Below are 12516 nucleotides of genomic sequence, written 5' to 3'. Positions count from 1 at the left end.
ATGTGGTCCCTGGGCCTGGGCTTTAACACCAACTTGTCATGAACTATGGGCCCTAGGGTTGAAGGACGGACTCATTTTCCACAGCAGATCATCTGAATGTCAAGTTTGTTCCACTCCCCCTCCCCTCCAATACAGGTCACCTCTACCCAAGGTGCTGCTCAGCAGGGGTACCTGGCAGCCAATGGGGGCAAGCAGGAGGAAGGAGCTCATTAGTCTGATAAAGATCTGGGGGCCCGCCCCACCCCCTCCCCCAACTTCCCTGGGGCCCTGGCTCAGGCTGGACTGGCTCCCACACCCTGAAGGCTCCTTGAGCCTCCTTCCATCCGCCCTCTCAGAGGCAGGCCCAGCGCCCTACCTGCAGTTCCTCCCTGCCAGCACCCACTGGGCTAGAGCCCAGACGCCTGCTCACTGTCACCAGCTCGCTCCACCCGGAGCAGCTCACATCCCAGCCCGCCAAGGGCAGCTCCCGTGAGCCAGTGGTTCCTGCTGTCTAGCCACTCTGCTAACAGAGGCTGGCCTTATCCACTCCTCTCTGTGCCTGGGACCTCCACACAGTGTCCAGGATTGAGTCCCCTCTTGACTCCTGAAGAATATCCATGGCCACCTACAAGGTGAAGGTGGCCACAGGCACTGACTTCTTGTCGGGAACCCTGGACTCCATCTCGCTGACCATCGTGGGGACCCAAGGAGAGAGCCATAAGCAGCGGCTGAACCACTTTGGGAGAGACTTTGCCACTGGGGCGGTGAGTGCTTGTGGCCCAGGAGGGATGGAGGAGTGAGGAGGAGAGCCAGGGACACAGCTTGACCAGGAGAGGCTGCAGCATCAAGGCTCAGCTCTGAAGGCTGTGGGTTCCTAGGTGGCTCTGGATGTCTCACCCACACGTCTCCTGACCCTTCCCACCTTGCTGCTCTCTGGGCTCTATCTCCTCTGCTCCCTCATCTCCTATCTCTCTCATCCAATTTCCAATCCTCTCACCTCATCTCTCTTCCTCTCTCTCTCTTCTGTCACTCTCTCCCACCCCATCCCTTCCCAGGGCCTCTCTTCCCCTCCCCATCCCTCTCCCCTTCGACCTCACTCTTCCTAAACCAAGTTACATCATCACTAGCTTAAATTTGCATTGGATTCTCTGTGACTTAAAATGGCATCAGACCAGCCTGTCCAGTAGGGACCTGCTTGCCCCATGATGGAAGTCCCTCTTTGCGGGCTCTCACACCGGATTTTGAGTCAGGCCCAGCCAAAGGCTACTGTGTGATCTGATTGGTCCCTCTATCTTTGGGGTGATTTCTGAATTCCCACATCTTCATGGAGAAGGATGAGAAGGGCTGGCTGGACCATCTCTCTCCAATCTAGGATTGTAAGAGGTTTAGGAAGTGCCAGTCCCTCTTGGACTGCTCCTGGGGCTCTTTGTGGTCCCTGAAGCTTCAGATGACTAGGAAAGGGGATGGGAGAGGAGGATAGGACTTTGGGAACTGGGGAGGGAGGGATGAAAAGGCCTGGCCCAGGGTAAATGGACCCAGCAGAGAATAGTTAAGTTGGAGGAGTTAGAGGAGAGCCTAAAGATTGGGTCCATGTCCCATCTCTCTGCCACTGCAGTCCAGAAAGTGAACAGCATGAGCAGAGCTTGGTTTAGGGGCCCATTCAATGGGAGGCTGGAGGAACCAGAGTCCAGTCCAGTATGCTCAGTGAGGCCTGTGTCCTGCCCAGGTGGATGAGTACACTGTCCAGTGCCAACAAGACCTGGGGGAGCTTATCATCATCCGTCTGCACAAAGAACGCTACTCCTTCTTCCCCAAGGACCCCTGGTACTGCAACTACGTGCAGATCTGTGCGCCCAATGGCCGTGTCTACCACTTCCCTGCCTACCAATGGATGGATGGCTATGAGACCCTGGCACTTAGGGAGGCCACAGGTGAGCCCACATCACCTCACCCCTTGCCGGGAGGGCCCTCACTTTAGCCTGACCACCCCAGCATGGTCACCCTGGGCTCCCATCAAGCCAATCAGGCAGCAGGGACTCCTGAGATCTCCTACTACTGTCATAAATTACCACTGCTGCTCTGGGCTCAGCTTGGGACTGCATTCTGGCAGAACTAAGATACATGAGGCCCAGGGGTCACCCTCAGCATCCCAGAGACAGGCAGCAGAGAGCATTTCCAAATCATGCTTCCTCTCACTGCTCCCAGCCTCACTTTGAATCCTGCAGGGTGCCCAGCCATCCTGAAATTACCCCTTTCTCCTCTGTGCCCAGGCTGCTCAGCACTCTTGTAGGATGTCCTGTCTATTATGCCAGAGAGTAAGTCCTGCAACCCCCAAAAGCCTGATTCTCCAGTAGGATTCTGTTACGACAACAAGATGCCCTGTTACTCTAATAAGTAACCCCAATATTCCAGCTGTAGCCTTCTTGCTCCATTCAGAAGCCCTGTTACTTCAACAGCTCCCCAGGGCACCAGGGCCTTGTATATGATCTTTTTTTTTTTTTTTTTTAAATATTTATTTATTAATTAATTTTTTAGTTATCGGCGAACACAACATCTTTGTTTGTATGTGGTGCTGAGGATCGAACCCGGGCCACACGCGTGCCAGGCGAGCGCGCTACCACTTGAGCCACATCCCCAGCCCTGTATATGATCTTGATTATATATATATGATTCCCCCCAACTGCTGGGGATGAAACCCAGGGCCTTACAAATACTAGGCGAATGCTCTACCACTGAGCTACATCCCCAGCCCTATGAACATTTTTTTAGACTGAGGGCTATTCTGTTGCCCTAGAGGACACTTTATTTCTCTAACAGGACTCATTGTTATTTCAAAAACCTCCACTAAGGGCCCATCCACCCCTCTAGGAGGTTCCACCAGGGTAGTGTGGAATTTTCCACTTGTATCATGTTGGCACTTAAAAAGTTTCAAATTTTGGAGGATTTCAAATTTTGGTGCAAACTGTCAGCTTCTCCTGGCAGTGGGTCAATACTGCCTTGCTGTTTGCTGTTTGTTTGTGGTTGCTCCCATGGGACAGGGACAGGATCTGAGTGTCTGAGCTCCATGCATCAACCCTTGCCAGAATCCTCCATCTGACTGGGTCAGCTGCCTATATGTGGCTGCAACATGAAGACTGGAGGTTTATCCTCTGTAATCCCCTTGGCTCTACCCCAAGCCTCTGCTAGCTTTCCTTGAGAAATGTGGAAGGGAGGACAGCTTTGAGGACCAGGGGAGTCCCATCCTTCTCTTCTTTTTCATATTTCTGTGCTGGAGTCTTTTCCAGAGGGGGGGGGCAGGGAGGGAACAGGGACTAAGCCGGGGAAAGGAGAGGCAGGGGCTAAGGGAGGCCTGGGGAAGGGTGGGGCTGCCAAAGAAAGAGTCTCAGCAGAGATGCAGAAGTGCCTTCCCACGGTGATAGGTCTGTGTGGCATGGAAGCAGGGGACGGGCAGGGTGACACTTGGTGGCTGTGCAAGAATGGGGTTGGGTAGGGTGGCTGCGATGCAACACCAGGGCAGGGAGACTTGAGTCACCTGTTCGGCCCTCGAAGGAGTGAGGCTCCCGCCCTGGGACAAAGCCAAGTTGGGGTTCTGGGTTATACCACCCCAGGGGGCGACATCCACCCAGAATGTAGCATGAGCTGAGGCAGATGGAGGATGGACAGAGTGGCAAAGTGAGGACCTTGAGGGGAAATGATAGGGATGTGCACAAACTAGCATGGGGACAAGCAGTCAGAATGCTGGAGAAAGATAGGCTTGGATTTGGATGTCCATCTCAGTGCCACCATTTATTCTCAGGACATTTGGGCACATTTTCACATTCTTCTAAGCTTTGGGACCCTCATCTGTAAAATGGAGCTAACTATAGGGTTGATGAGAGAATCCAATGAAATAAAGGAATATCAGGAACAACTATTGTGGGTGCTACTTGGGGAAGAGGGGGAGGTCAGAACAGTCTACTTTGCACCAAATCCCAGCTTGACTGCTTTTTTCTTGCACAATAGTCACTCTTTTATCCTTGTAAAATGGGAACAACAATATAGTCCTTTTGTTGAAACTGTTGGGGCCAGGGGCGTTTTGAAATTTGGGTTTACTTTTGAGGCTGAACACGTGAATATGTTCATATGTGTGTATATAATAGATATATACAAAATGTGTATAAATATACCCATATGCATATTTATCTCCTCCATTCATCTACATGCAGGTTGAGTATCCCTTATCTGAAATGCTTGGGACCTAAAGTGTTTCAGATTTCAAACTTTTTAAAAAATTTGGAACATTTGAGATATTTTAAGGAAAGGACCAAAGTTTAAACGTCTAATTCATTGTGTGTGTGTGTATGTATATATGTATACACACACACACACTTTATACACAAGGACTGAAGGTAATTTTATACAATATTTTAAGTGCTTCAGCACTTTAACTGTGACCCACCACACGGGGGCAGTGTGGAACTTTCCACTTGTCTCATATTGGCACTTAAAAAGTTTCAGATTTTTGGAGCATTTCAGATTTTGGATTTTTGGATTAGGGATACTCAGCCTGTCATGTATACAGATGTACCACATATCCACCTCTGGGTATTCCCCATTCAACACACTAATATCTCTCATCGAAAACTGAAAAATGAAACCAAGCGAGTTAAATACTGTATCTAGCCTCAGGTAAATTTAGAGCACGCTTGGCTCACCAATGAATTTGTTATGAAACAAACTTGGATTTCCACAGCCTTTTGTATTTCGGAATTGCAGGAGAGGGCTGGGGACCTATAATAATTAGTGACTCGCCTCATAAAGTTGTTCTTGTCTGGCTTGAATCATTAACACAAGGGCAGTTTTTAGGAAGTGCCTGATACCTAGTGAGTCTTCCACAACTGTCAGTTATTAATATAGTTCACTAGTGTCTAGAAGAGGCACTTTCCCTAGCAGCAGAGCCCAACTTGAGGATAGAGTAGGGATGGGGTCCACTATTATTGGCAGGGGACGCACCCTCTGTCTTCCAGAATGGGCCTTCCCCATCCTTAGCCACGCACCCCTTAGCTCACCCAGGGGGCTACAAGCCAAACTCCTGCTCTCTAAAGTGGGCAGGAGCAGGCAGAAAAGGGGGTCAGTGCTTGAGCATCCTCCTTGGTTTCCCTACAGGAAAGACAATGGCGGATGACTCACTCCCCATCCTTCTGGAACACAGACAAGAAGAGATCAGAGCCAAGCAGGACTTCTACCAGTGAGGGGGAAGGTGGCAGGGTCTGGGGGACCTGCAGGGCTCATGGGAAGTCAGGGGCCAGTGTGGTCTCTGGCCCCTTGTGCCCTAGGATGGTACCTAGACATCAGGGCTCACCATCTTGGCTTGTTCTTGCAGTTGGAGAGTCTTTGTACCTGGGCTGCCCAACTATGTGCACATTCCCAGTTACCACCCTCCTGTCCGGAGGTTCCGCAACCCCAACCGGCCTGAGTAAGGACCCGAGGCTCTGCTAGACCCCTCCCATGGCTGCCCTCTGAGCCTCTGCCCCCTGAGCCCCAGGTGCCAAGCCCCAACCCATGCTTCTCCCTGCAGGTGGAATGGTTATATTCCAGGATTCCCGATTCTCATCAACATCAAGGCCACCAAGTTCCTGAACTCAAACCTCCGTTACTCTTTCGTCAAGACTGCCTCCTTCTTCTTCCGCCTGGGGCCCATGTGAGTGGCTGTAGTGAGGGGAAAGTGAAGGCTCTGGGGACTGTCCCTCCCTGCTGTTCCATGTCCACCTCCAGGACAGTCTCACAGTTGGAATGGCCAGGGAGGCAATGGGAGGCAGATAGAGTGTAGAAGACCTGAGACTTGACACTCAGAGACCTAGATGCACAAAGACTTTGGGACTTTGAGACTCAAGAGACCCTGAGACCCAAAGACCTCAGTGGGTAGGCAGCTCTGCCACCTGTCCCAGCATACCTGGCAGCCACTCTGACCACCTTCCTCTGGCATCCCACCTCCTAGGTCACTGGCATTCAAACTCCGGGGCCTGGTAGACTCAAAACGTTCATGGAAGAGACTAAAGGACATTAAGAAAATTTTCCCTGCCAACAAGACTGTCATCTCTGGTATGGGGTGGAGCATCCCAAATCAAACCAGGGGCATCCAGGTGGTCTCTGGTGTAAGAGGCAGGCCCCTCATGTGGGGTCAGTGGGTTTAGGGACCAAGAGAGCAATCCAGAGTCAGGTGTGTACACCCTCCTGGGGCTTCTCAAAGCGTTATCCTGGGCCCCTCCAGCTACTCAAGACAAAGATGAGGGCTTAGTTTTCCTCTCTGAGCCCTCTTGGTGTCCATGGTCTTTTTCTGTCCCATGTCTCTATGTCCCTGGGTGGGGCTGGATCACGTTGTGATGCACCTGCACCATCCCCCTAGAGTATGTGGCTGAGCACTGGGCAGAGGACACTTTCTTTGGGTACCAGTACCTCAACGGCATTAACCCAGGACTCATATGCCGATGTACAAGGATCCCAGACAAGTTCCCTGTCACAGACGACATGGTGGCCCCGTTCCTGGATGAGGGAACATGCCTGCAAGCAGAGCTAGAAGTGAGTCCCTCTCTGGCAGAGGTCCTGGCCGGCCTCCCGGCCTCCTTCTTAAACATCCTTGTGTCTCCTGAGACCCACCTGAGTCCCACCCATGCCCACGTGCCCCACTTCCTCAGCCCTGTCCAACCACCGAACTCTGAGTCCAGTGCACTCCACACACAAGGCGTGGGTCACGTGCCCCGTGTGGGTGCCAGCCTGCCTTCCCACTGTGGCTTCCCTGCAGAAGGGGAACATTTACCTGGCAGACTACCGCATCCTGGAGGGCATCCCCACCGTGGAGCTCAATGGCCAGAAGCAGCACCACTGCGCCCCACTCTGCCTGCTGTACTTCAACCCCCAGGGCAACATGATGCCCATCGCCATCCAGGTGTGTGGGGTGCAGTAGAGGCTGCTGTGTGGGCGTGATGCCAGGGCAGAGCCCCTCTGAGCCCAGGAACGTTCCTCTGTGTGTGTGCATGCACCTATGTGAGCATGTGAGCCCGTGTGTGCACTCTATGTCCTGTGCATGTGTCCCTGTGCAGAAGTTGTGTGTCCACAGGAGTGTGTACCCCTCTGTGTGAATCTGAGTCCACCTATGCTAATGCATGTCCCAATCTGTGTGTGTGGCCGTGGTGAGACTAGGGGGTGACCCTTGGGTGTGGCCCTGTGTGTAAGCCTGGTGTGAGAATATGCATGTCCCTATGATAACAGGCACATCCGCGTTATCATTGTTTCTATACACCCATGCATGAACTTGGGTCCCTGTGGTAAGCTCATGGTCACATGTACATGGTGACTGGAGGGGGCACTTGGTGGCTTGAGCTTGTCTCCTTGACTTCATTCATGCATTTACTTGAAAAAAAATGACCTCTACTGTAGGCCAGGCCTCTGCTGGGAGTACTGAGCTACTCAGACTTAGCTGCTGTCTGGCAGGAGAGGAAATTGAAGTATTCCCTTATCAGAGGTCCCTACAAGCATTGTGATGCCCCTCTGGGGCTATCAACCATGTCCTAATGCTTCTGGTTTATTACTGGAGCAGTGTAGGCTGGATTTTAGTGACAGCCCCCCATCACCCATGGGCTAGGCACCCTTGCCCTTGTACAGTGCACAGCCTGCAAAACTGAATGTGGCAGCCTTGGGGATGAGGGAAGAACGGCTTTTTAAAAGCTGCATCTCAAAGAATGAGTGGAAGCTGCCAGGTGGAGACAGAGACTGGGCAAAAGTACAGGCAGAGAGCGCAGCAAAAACAAAGATGGGGAGGAATGTCATGGTGTGCTCAGGGGACCAAAGGGTACTGCAGTACAGTGGGTGTGGTTTTTACCTCCTTGAATTTACTTCTGCCTCTTTCCTGGAGGGGCAGCTTTTGTGTGTGAGGGTCTCTACGCTCCACCTAACCCTCCTTCTTTCCCTGCCCCCAGCTGAGCCAGACCCCTGGACCCGATTGCCCCATCTTCCTGCCCAGCGATTCTGAGTGGGACTGGCTGCTGGCCAAGACGTGGGTGCGCTACGCTGAGTTCTACAGTCACGAGGCCATCTCCCACCTGCTGGAGACCCACCTCATCGCTGAGGCCTTCTGCCTGGCCCTGTTGAGGCAACTGCCCATGTGCCACCCGCTATACAAGGTGTGGGCTTGGGGGGAAGGGGCCCCATCTCACTGCCTTGTAAGCCCTGGGAGGATCTGGGGACTCACCCCAGAGAGGACTTAGGGAGGGGACTTTCCAAAGTCAGGGGTCTGATGTTGCAGAAATGGGGATGCTGAGGTCCTCTGGGGGCATCCTCAGTCCTGTCTTGTCCTCCTTGCTTTCCCGCCCAGCTCCTCATTCCCCACACCCGCTTCACGGTCCAGATCAACAGCATCGGGCGGGCCCTCCTCCTCAACGAGGGGGGCCTCTCTGCCAGGGTAAGACTTCTGCCCCCAGCCCCAACAAGAAACTTGCTTTCTTTGGGTCTTTGCAGTTAGACTAAAAGCAGGACTCCCCACTTGCTTTTGGATCTTGGGGCGGGGGGCAGAGAGGGGACTGGTTAGCGTGGGCGCTGGGACTAGAATGGTGCAGAGGCAGAGGGCCTGCCGGGGTGTGGTTCTCAGGGACCAGGGCCTGCAGGGATGCCATCCAGCTCTGGGCTCTCCCCCCTCCCCCACAGGCCATGTCCCTGGGCCTCGAGGGCTTTGCTGAGGTGATGGTGCGGGCTCTGTCTGAGCTCACCTACGACAGCCTCTATGTCCCCAATGACTTTGTGGAGCGTGGTGTCCAGGACCTGCCTGGGTATTATTTCCGCGATGACAGCTTGGCAGTATGGGACGCAATGGAGAGGTGAGGTGGGGACAGCAGTGACGGCACTTAGGGTGGAGATCCTGGGCTGTGGAAGGGGGTGTGGGAGCTTTTAAGAACCCGAACTTGGACATCTTACGGGAGCTTGGCCTTGCGGATGGGGTCTGGGCTCTGTGTCCATCACACACCTGCTCCTTAGGCCCACAGGGCCTCTTCCTTGTTTTGGACTCCAGCCCTCCTTTGCGGGTCAGTCCCCTCTGGGCTCTGAGCTGCCTGGGGGCCTTGTTGATCTATATTGGGGATCACGTGAGTGTCTTCTGACCTTGCCAAGCCACCTTGTCTATCTCCGTCCTGAAGGACTGGCTCCCTGTAGGTCTGAGCCAGCTAAGGCCAGAATGACCTGCAGGAGGTGGGAAGCATGGTTATGGAAGGAGAGAGGAGGGAGAGATGAGGTTCTAAACTGAGGCCCTGTCCCCTTGATCAGGTATGTGACAGAGATCATCACCTATTATTACCCGAATGACGCAGCGGTGGAGGGTGACCCGGAATTGCAGTCCTGGGTGCAGGAGATATTCAAGGAGTGCCTCCTAGGGCGTGAGAGCTCAGGTACGGGCCTGAGAGCCCAGTGGGGACTGGCCAAGGTGTGGTTCCCAGGAAGCTCCACCAGGGCCCTCCTGCTTCTGGGCCAGACAAATCTTGTGGGCCAAAGGATACCAAAGGGCTATCCAGGATATTCATAGGGACCTGCCCTGGACCCTGGAGCAGTGGCATCTTGGGGATGACCTTTGGCCTTTGGCGCCTGTCTGTTAAGTCATCTCTGCAGAGACCAAAGGGGGCCTCTATGGACTGAGAAATGGAGCGTGAGTTCTAACAGGAAAAAGTATGCTGGAGGCTGAGGAGGTAAAGGGAGAATCGGCAAGCTCCAGGAAAGGGGTGGGAGGTGTCCTGAGGTCATGCTACTTGGGCACACACTCAGCAAATATTTAGGGAGCATCTATAGTGTAATGCTGGGCTGCTTATTGAGGGGACGAAAGGGAAAAAGACAGAGGCAGGTGCCCACCCTCAAGGTGTTTGATGCCTGGGGCTGAGGTATTTCACTCAATGAATGAGCAGTGTGTTAGAGCAGAATTGGGACAGTTTGGGGAAAGCTGAGGAGGGGCTAGAGAAGCCCAGGGAAGGTTTCTAACCTAGCTAGGGTTGGGCTGGCAGAGACAGGGAGTGGGGAACAGTAAGCTAAGATCTAGCTGAGATCAGACTTCTTGGTTAACACCTAAGATCTGCCAGATGAGGTTAGCTATGAGATGACTGAAAGGGGCTTGTGGCGGGTGGTGGAGATGGAGTTGCTGATTGGGAGCTGCATGTGGAAAGGTCCAAAAGCTAGAAGCAGCCTAGTGAATTCTGGGAGTTGCTTCCTGGGATCCAGTTCCCTGCAACTAGAGCTGAGGGTGGAGGTGCTCAGGCTCCTGAAGTAGGGCCAGGCTGCCAGGCAGATAAGGAGTTTGGAATTACCCTTGGAACCTAAGGGGCCCATCAAGGGGTTTTACAAGGAGATCAGATGTTACGTTAAAATATCAGGCTGCAGTGCTGGTCAGGAGAGTTTAGGAAGCTGGTATGGTGTCCAGGAGGGAGGTGATGGGGACTTGATTAAAATGAGGGTTGTGGGGACACAGAGAATTCCAAAGCTAGCTGAGAGCTAGAAATGACAAAACTTGGTGATTGGTTTGGGTTTGGGGGTTAGGTAGGGTGAGAGGTGGAGGGGTGACTCTCAGGTTTAGGGCTTTTGCAGTTGGTAGGATGGTGTGTGTCATCCTTTGAGCTGAGGGCCTTGAAGGGGGCCTTTGGGAAGAAAATACTGAGTCTGTTTTGAATGTGTGGGTCTTTTGTTATGGGGTAGCTATAGCAACCAGGGCTGGCTGCTCACCTGGTATGATCAGAAAGAAGCCAGCAGCTTAGTTGGGAACAGGTGTGAGGAAGAGGGCCAGGCTACTGAGAAATTTATCTGGAGTGAGAAAAAGTCTCAAAGGAGGTGGGGAGAGAGTGTGTTGGGGTGTTGTGCTGAGTCACAGCAGGATTCTTCCCAAGGAGAGAAGCCTCTCCACTTCCTAGGGGAGCTGGAAGAGAGATCCAAGGGTGTCAATTTAGCTGTGAGCACAACTAGCCAAGGCCAGTCAAGCCCCTCCCCCAGCCTTGTCACACGGACTTGGGGAGAAGGAGTTGTGGAGCTTGGAGTGTTGGCAAGAGTGTGACCTGGGCTTGCAGGCGCCCTCTGCTGGACGCCCAGGACTGGGGCAGGACTGACACTGCTTGGTCCATCCACCCCTCAGGCTTCCCCACTTGCTTGCGAACGGTGCCTGAGCTGATCCGATATGTCACCATCGTCATGTACACCTGCTCTGCCCGGCACGCAGCTGTCAACACGGGCCAGGTACCTGTGCTCACCAGCCCCAACCCTAGTCCCAGACTTTCTAAATTTAGCCCTAGCCCCAACCTCAAACCCTACCTCAGCCTTTATCTCTGGTCCAGCCTCAATTTGTCTGAACCCCTGATTCAACTCCAGTCTCAGCTGAAATACTTTCAGCTTAACTCAAATCCACCCCAACTATACCCCCAACCTAGCCCCAATCTCCATTGGCTCCAGCACCACCAGTCTAACCCAACCCAGCCCATTCTCAGTCCCCTGGGGCAGGAGTCGTGGGAGAGAGGCATCAGAGCCTGGTGAGTGGGAATTTTGGGGGTACTCTCTGAACCCCTGTACCTCATCTCCAGTTGGAGTACACCGCCTGGATGCCCAACTTCCCATCTTCCATGCGGAACCCTCCGATGCAGGCCAAGGGGCTGACCACGTTGGAGACCTACATGGACACGTTGCCCGATGTGAAGACCACTTGCATCGTGCTCTTGGTACTCTGGACCCTCAGTCGTGAACCTGATGACAAGGTGCGGCGTGGGGCTCGGGGACTCTGAGCTTGGGCAGACTGGGGGGTTGGGGAGGGCAAGGATAATTGGAGCTGTCAAGGGGCTGAGAGTTTGCAGTGGGCAGCGGCTGAAAGGAAGGTGCTAGGCTGTGGGTTGGTTGGGGGGGGGGAGGTCTGGCTTCATCCCTGCGCCGGGTTCTGTGTCCTCAGCGGCCCCTGGGCCACTTCCCAGACATTCACTTTGTGGAGGAGGTCCCGCGGCGGAGCATGGAGGCCTTCCGCCAGCGCCTGTCCCAGATCTCGCACAACATCCGACAGCGCAACAAGTGCCTCGCTGTCCCCTACTACTACTTGGACCCCGTGCTGATTGAGAACAGCATTTCTATCTAGGATGGCCCTCCCTGCTCCATATTCTTTGTTTTCCTATTTTCGAATAAAATTACTTCAAACGTTCCCTGGGTCTCTGAGTGCTGGGAGCTGTTTTCGGGGTGCTGGGGGCGCTGGGCTGGCGCTGCGGGGTGCAAGCTGAGATGCTCACGCTGTGAAGCTGTTCGTCACCACCGCCAGCTCCAGGTAGGCCTAAGACAGCGCTAGGGCCCCATTGCACTCCCAGAGGCCTCTCATATCAAAACCGAATGGCTTTGCTGAGGGCCTCCTTGGTGAAGCGCTCCTCTGGGTTCAGAAGCCTCTGGGGATGCCGCAGGGTGGGTAGTGGGGTAGGGGCAAGGCTAGGACCTAGACTCTTACCGATGATTCTGGTCCATCTGAATTCGTCCTACCTGGGGACTTAGTCCCACCTAGGGGAGCCAGATCAC

At 53.7% G+C, this 12516-nt stretch overlaps 1 protein-coding gene across 1 annotated transcript; it reads left to right on the top strand.

Annotated features, from left to right (window-relative positions):
• The first annotated feature begins 596 nt into the window (after positions 1 to 596).
• On the top strand, positions 597 to 12096 carry Alox12b (arachidonate 12-lipoxygenase, 12R type). The gene is made up of 15 exons (XM_005332837.4): positions 597 to 743; positions 1706 to 1910; positions 5125 to 5206; positions 5342 to 5434; positions 5537 to 5659; positions 5957 to 6060; positions 6365 to 6537; positions 6761 to 6904; positions 7935 to 8138; positions 8330 to 8416; positions 8659 to 8828; positions 9271 to 9392; positions 11111 to 11211; positions 11553 to 11723; positions 11912 to 12096. Exons 1-15 carry the CDS (start codon positions 597 to 599, stop codon positions 12089 to 12091), a joined length of 2106 nt encoding a protein of 701 aa, XP_005332894.2. The 3' UTR covers positions 12092 to 12096.
• Positions 12097 to 12516: the final 420 nt, after the last annotated feature.

The sequence above is a fragment of the Ictidomys tridecemlineatus genome, chromosome 3 (genome assembly GCF_052094955.1).
Source record: "Ictidomys tridecemlineatus isolate mIctTri1 chromosome 3, mIctTri1.hap1, whole genome shotgun sequence".
NCBI classification, from domain to species: Eukaryota; Metazoa; Chordata; class Mammalia; order Rodentia; family Sciuridae; genus Ictidomys; species Ictidomys tridecemlineatus.
Note: the sequence above shows the minus strand (reverse complement) of the source record. Positions and strands in the feature narration are given on the sequence as shown.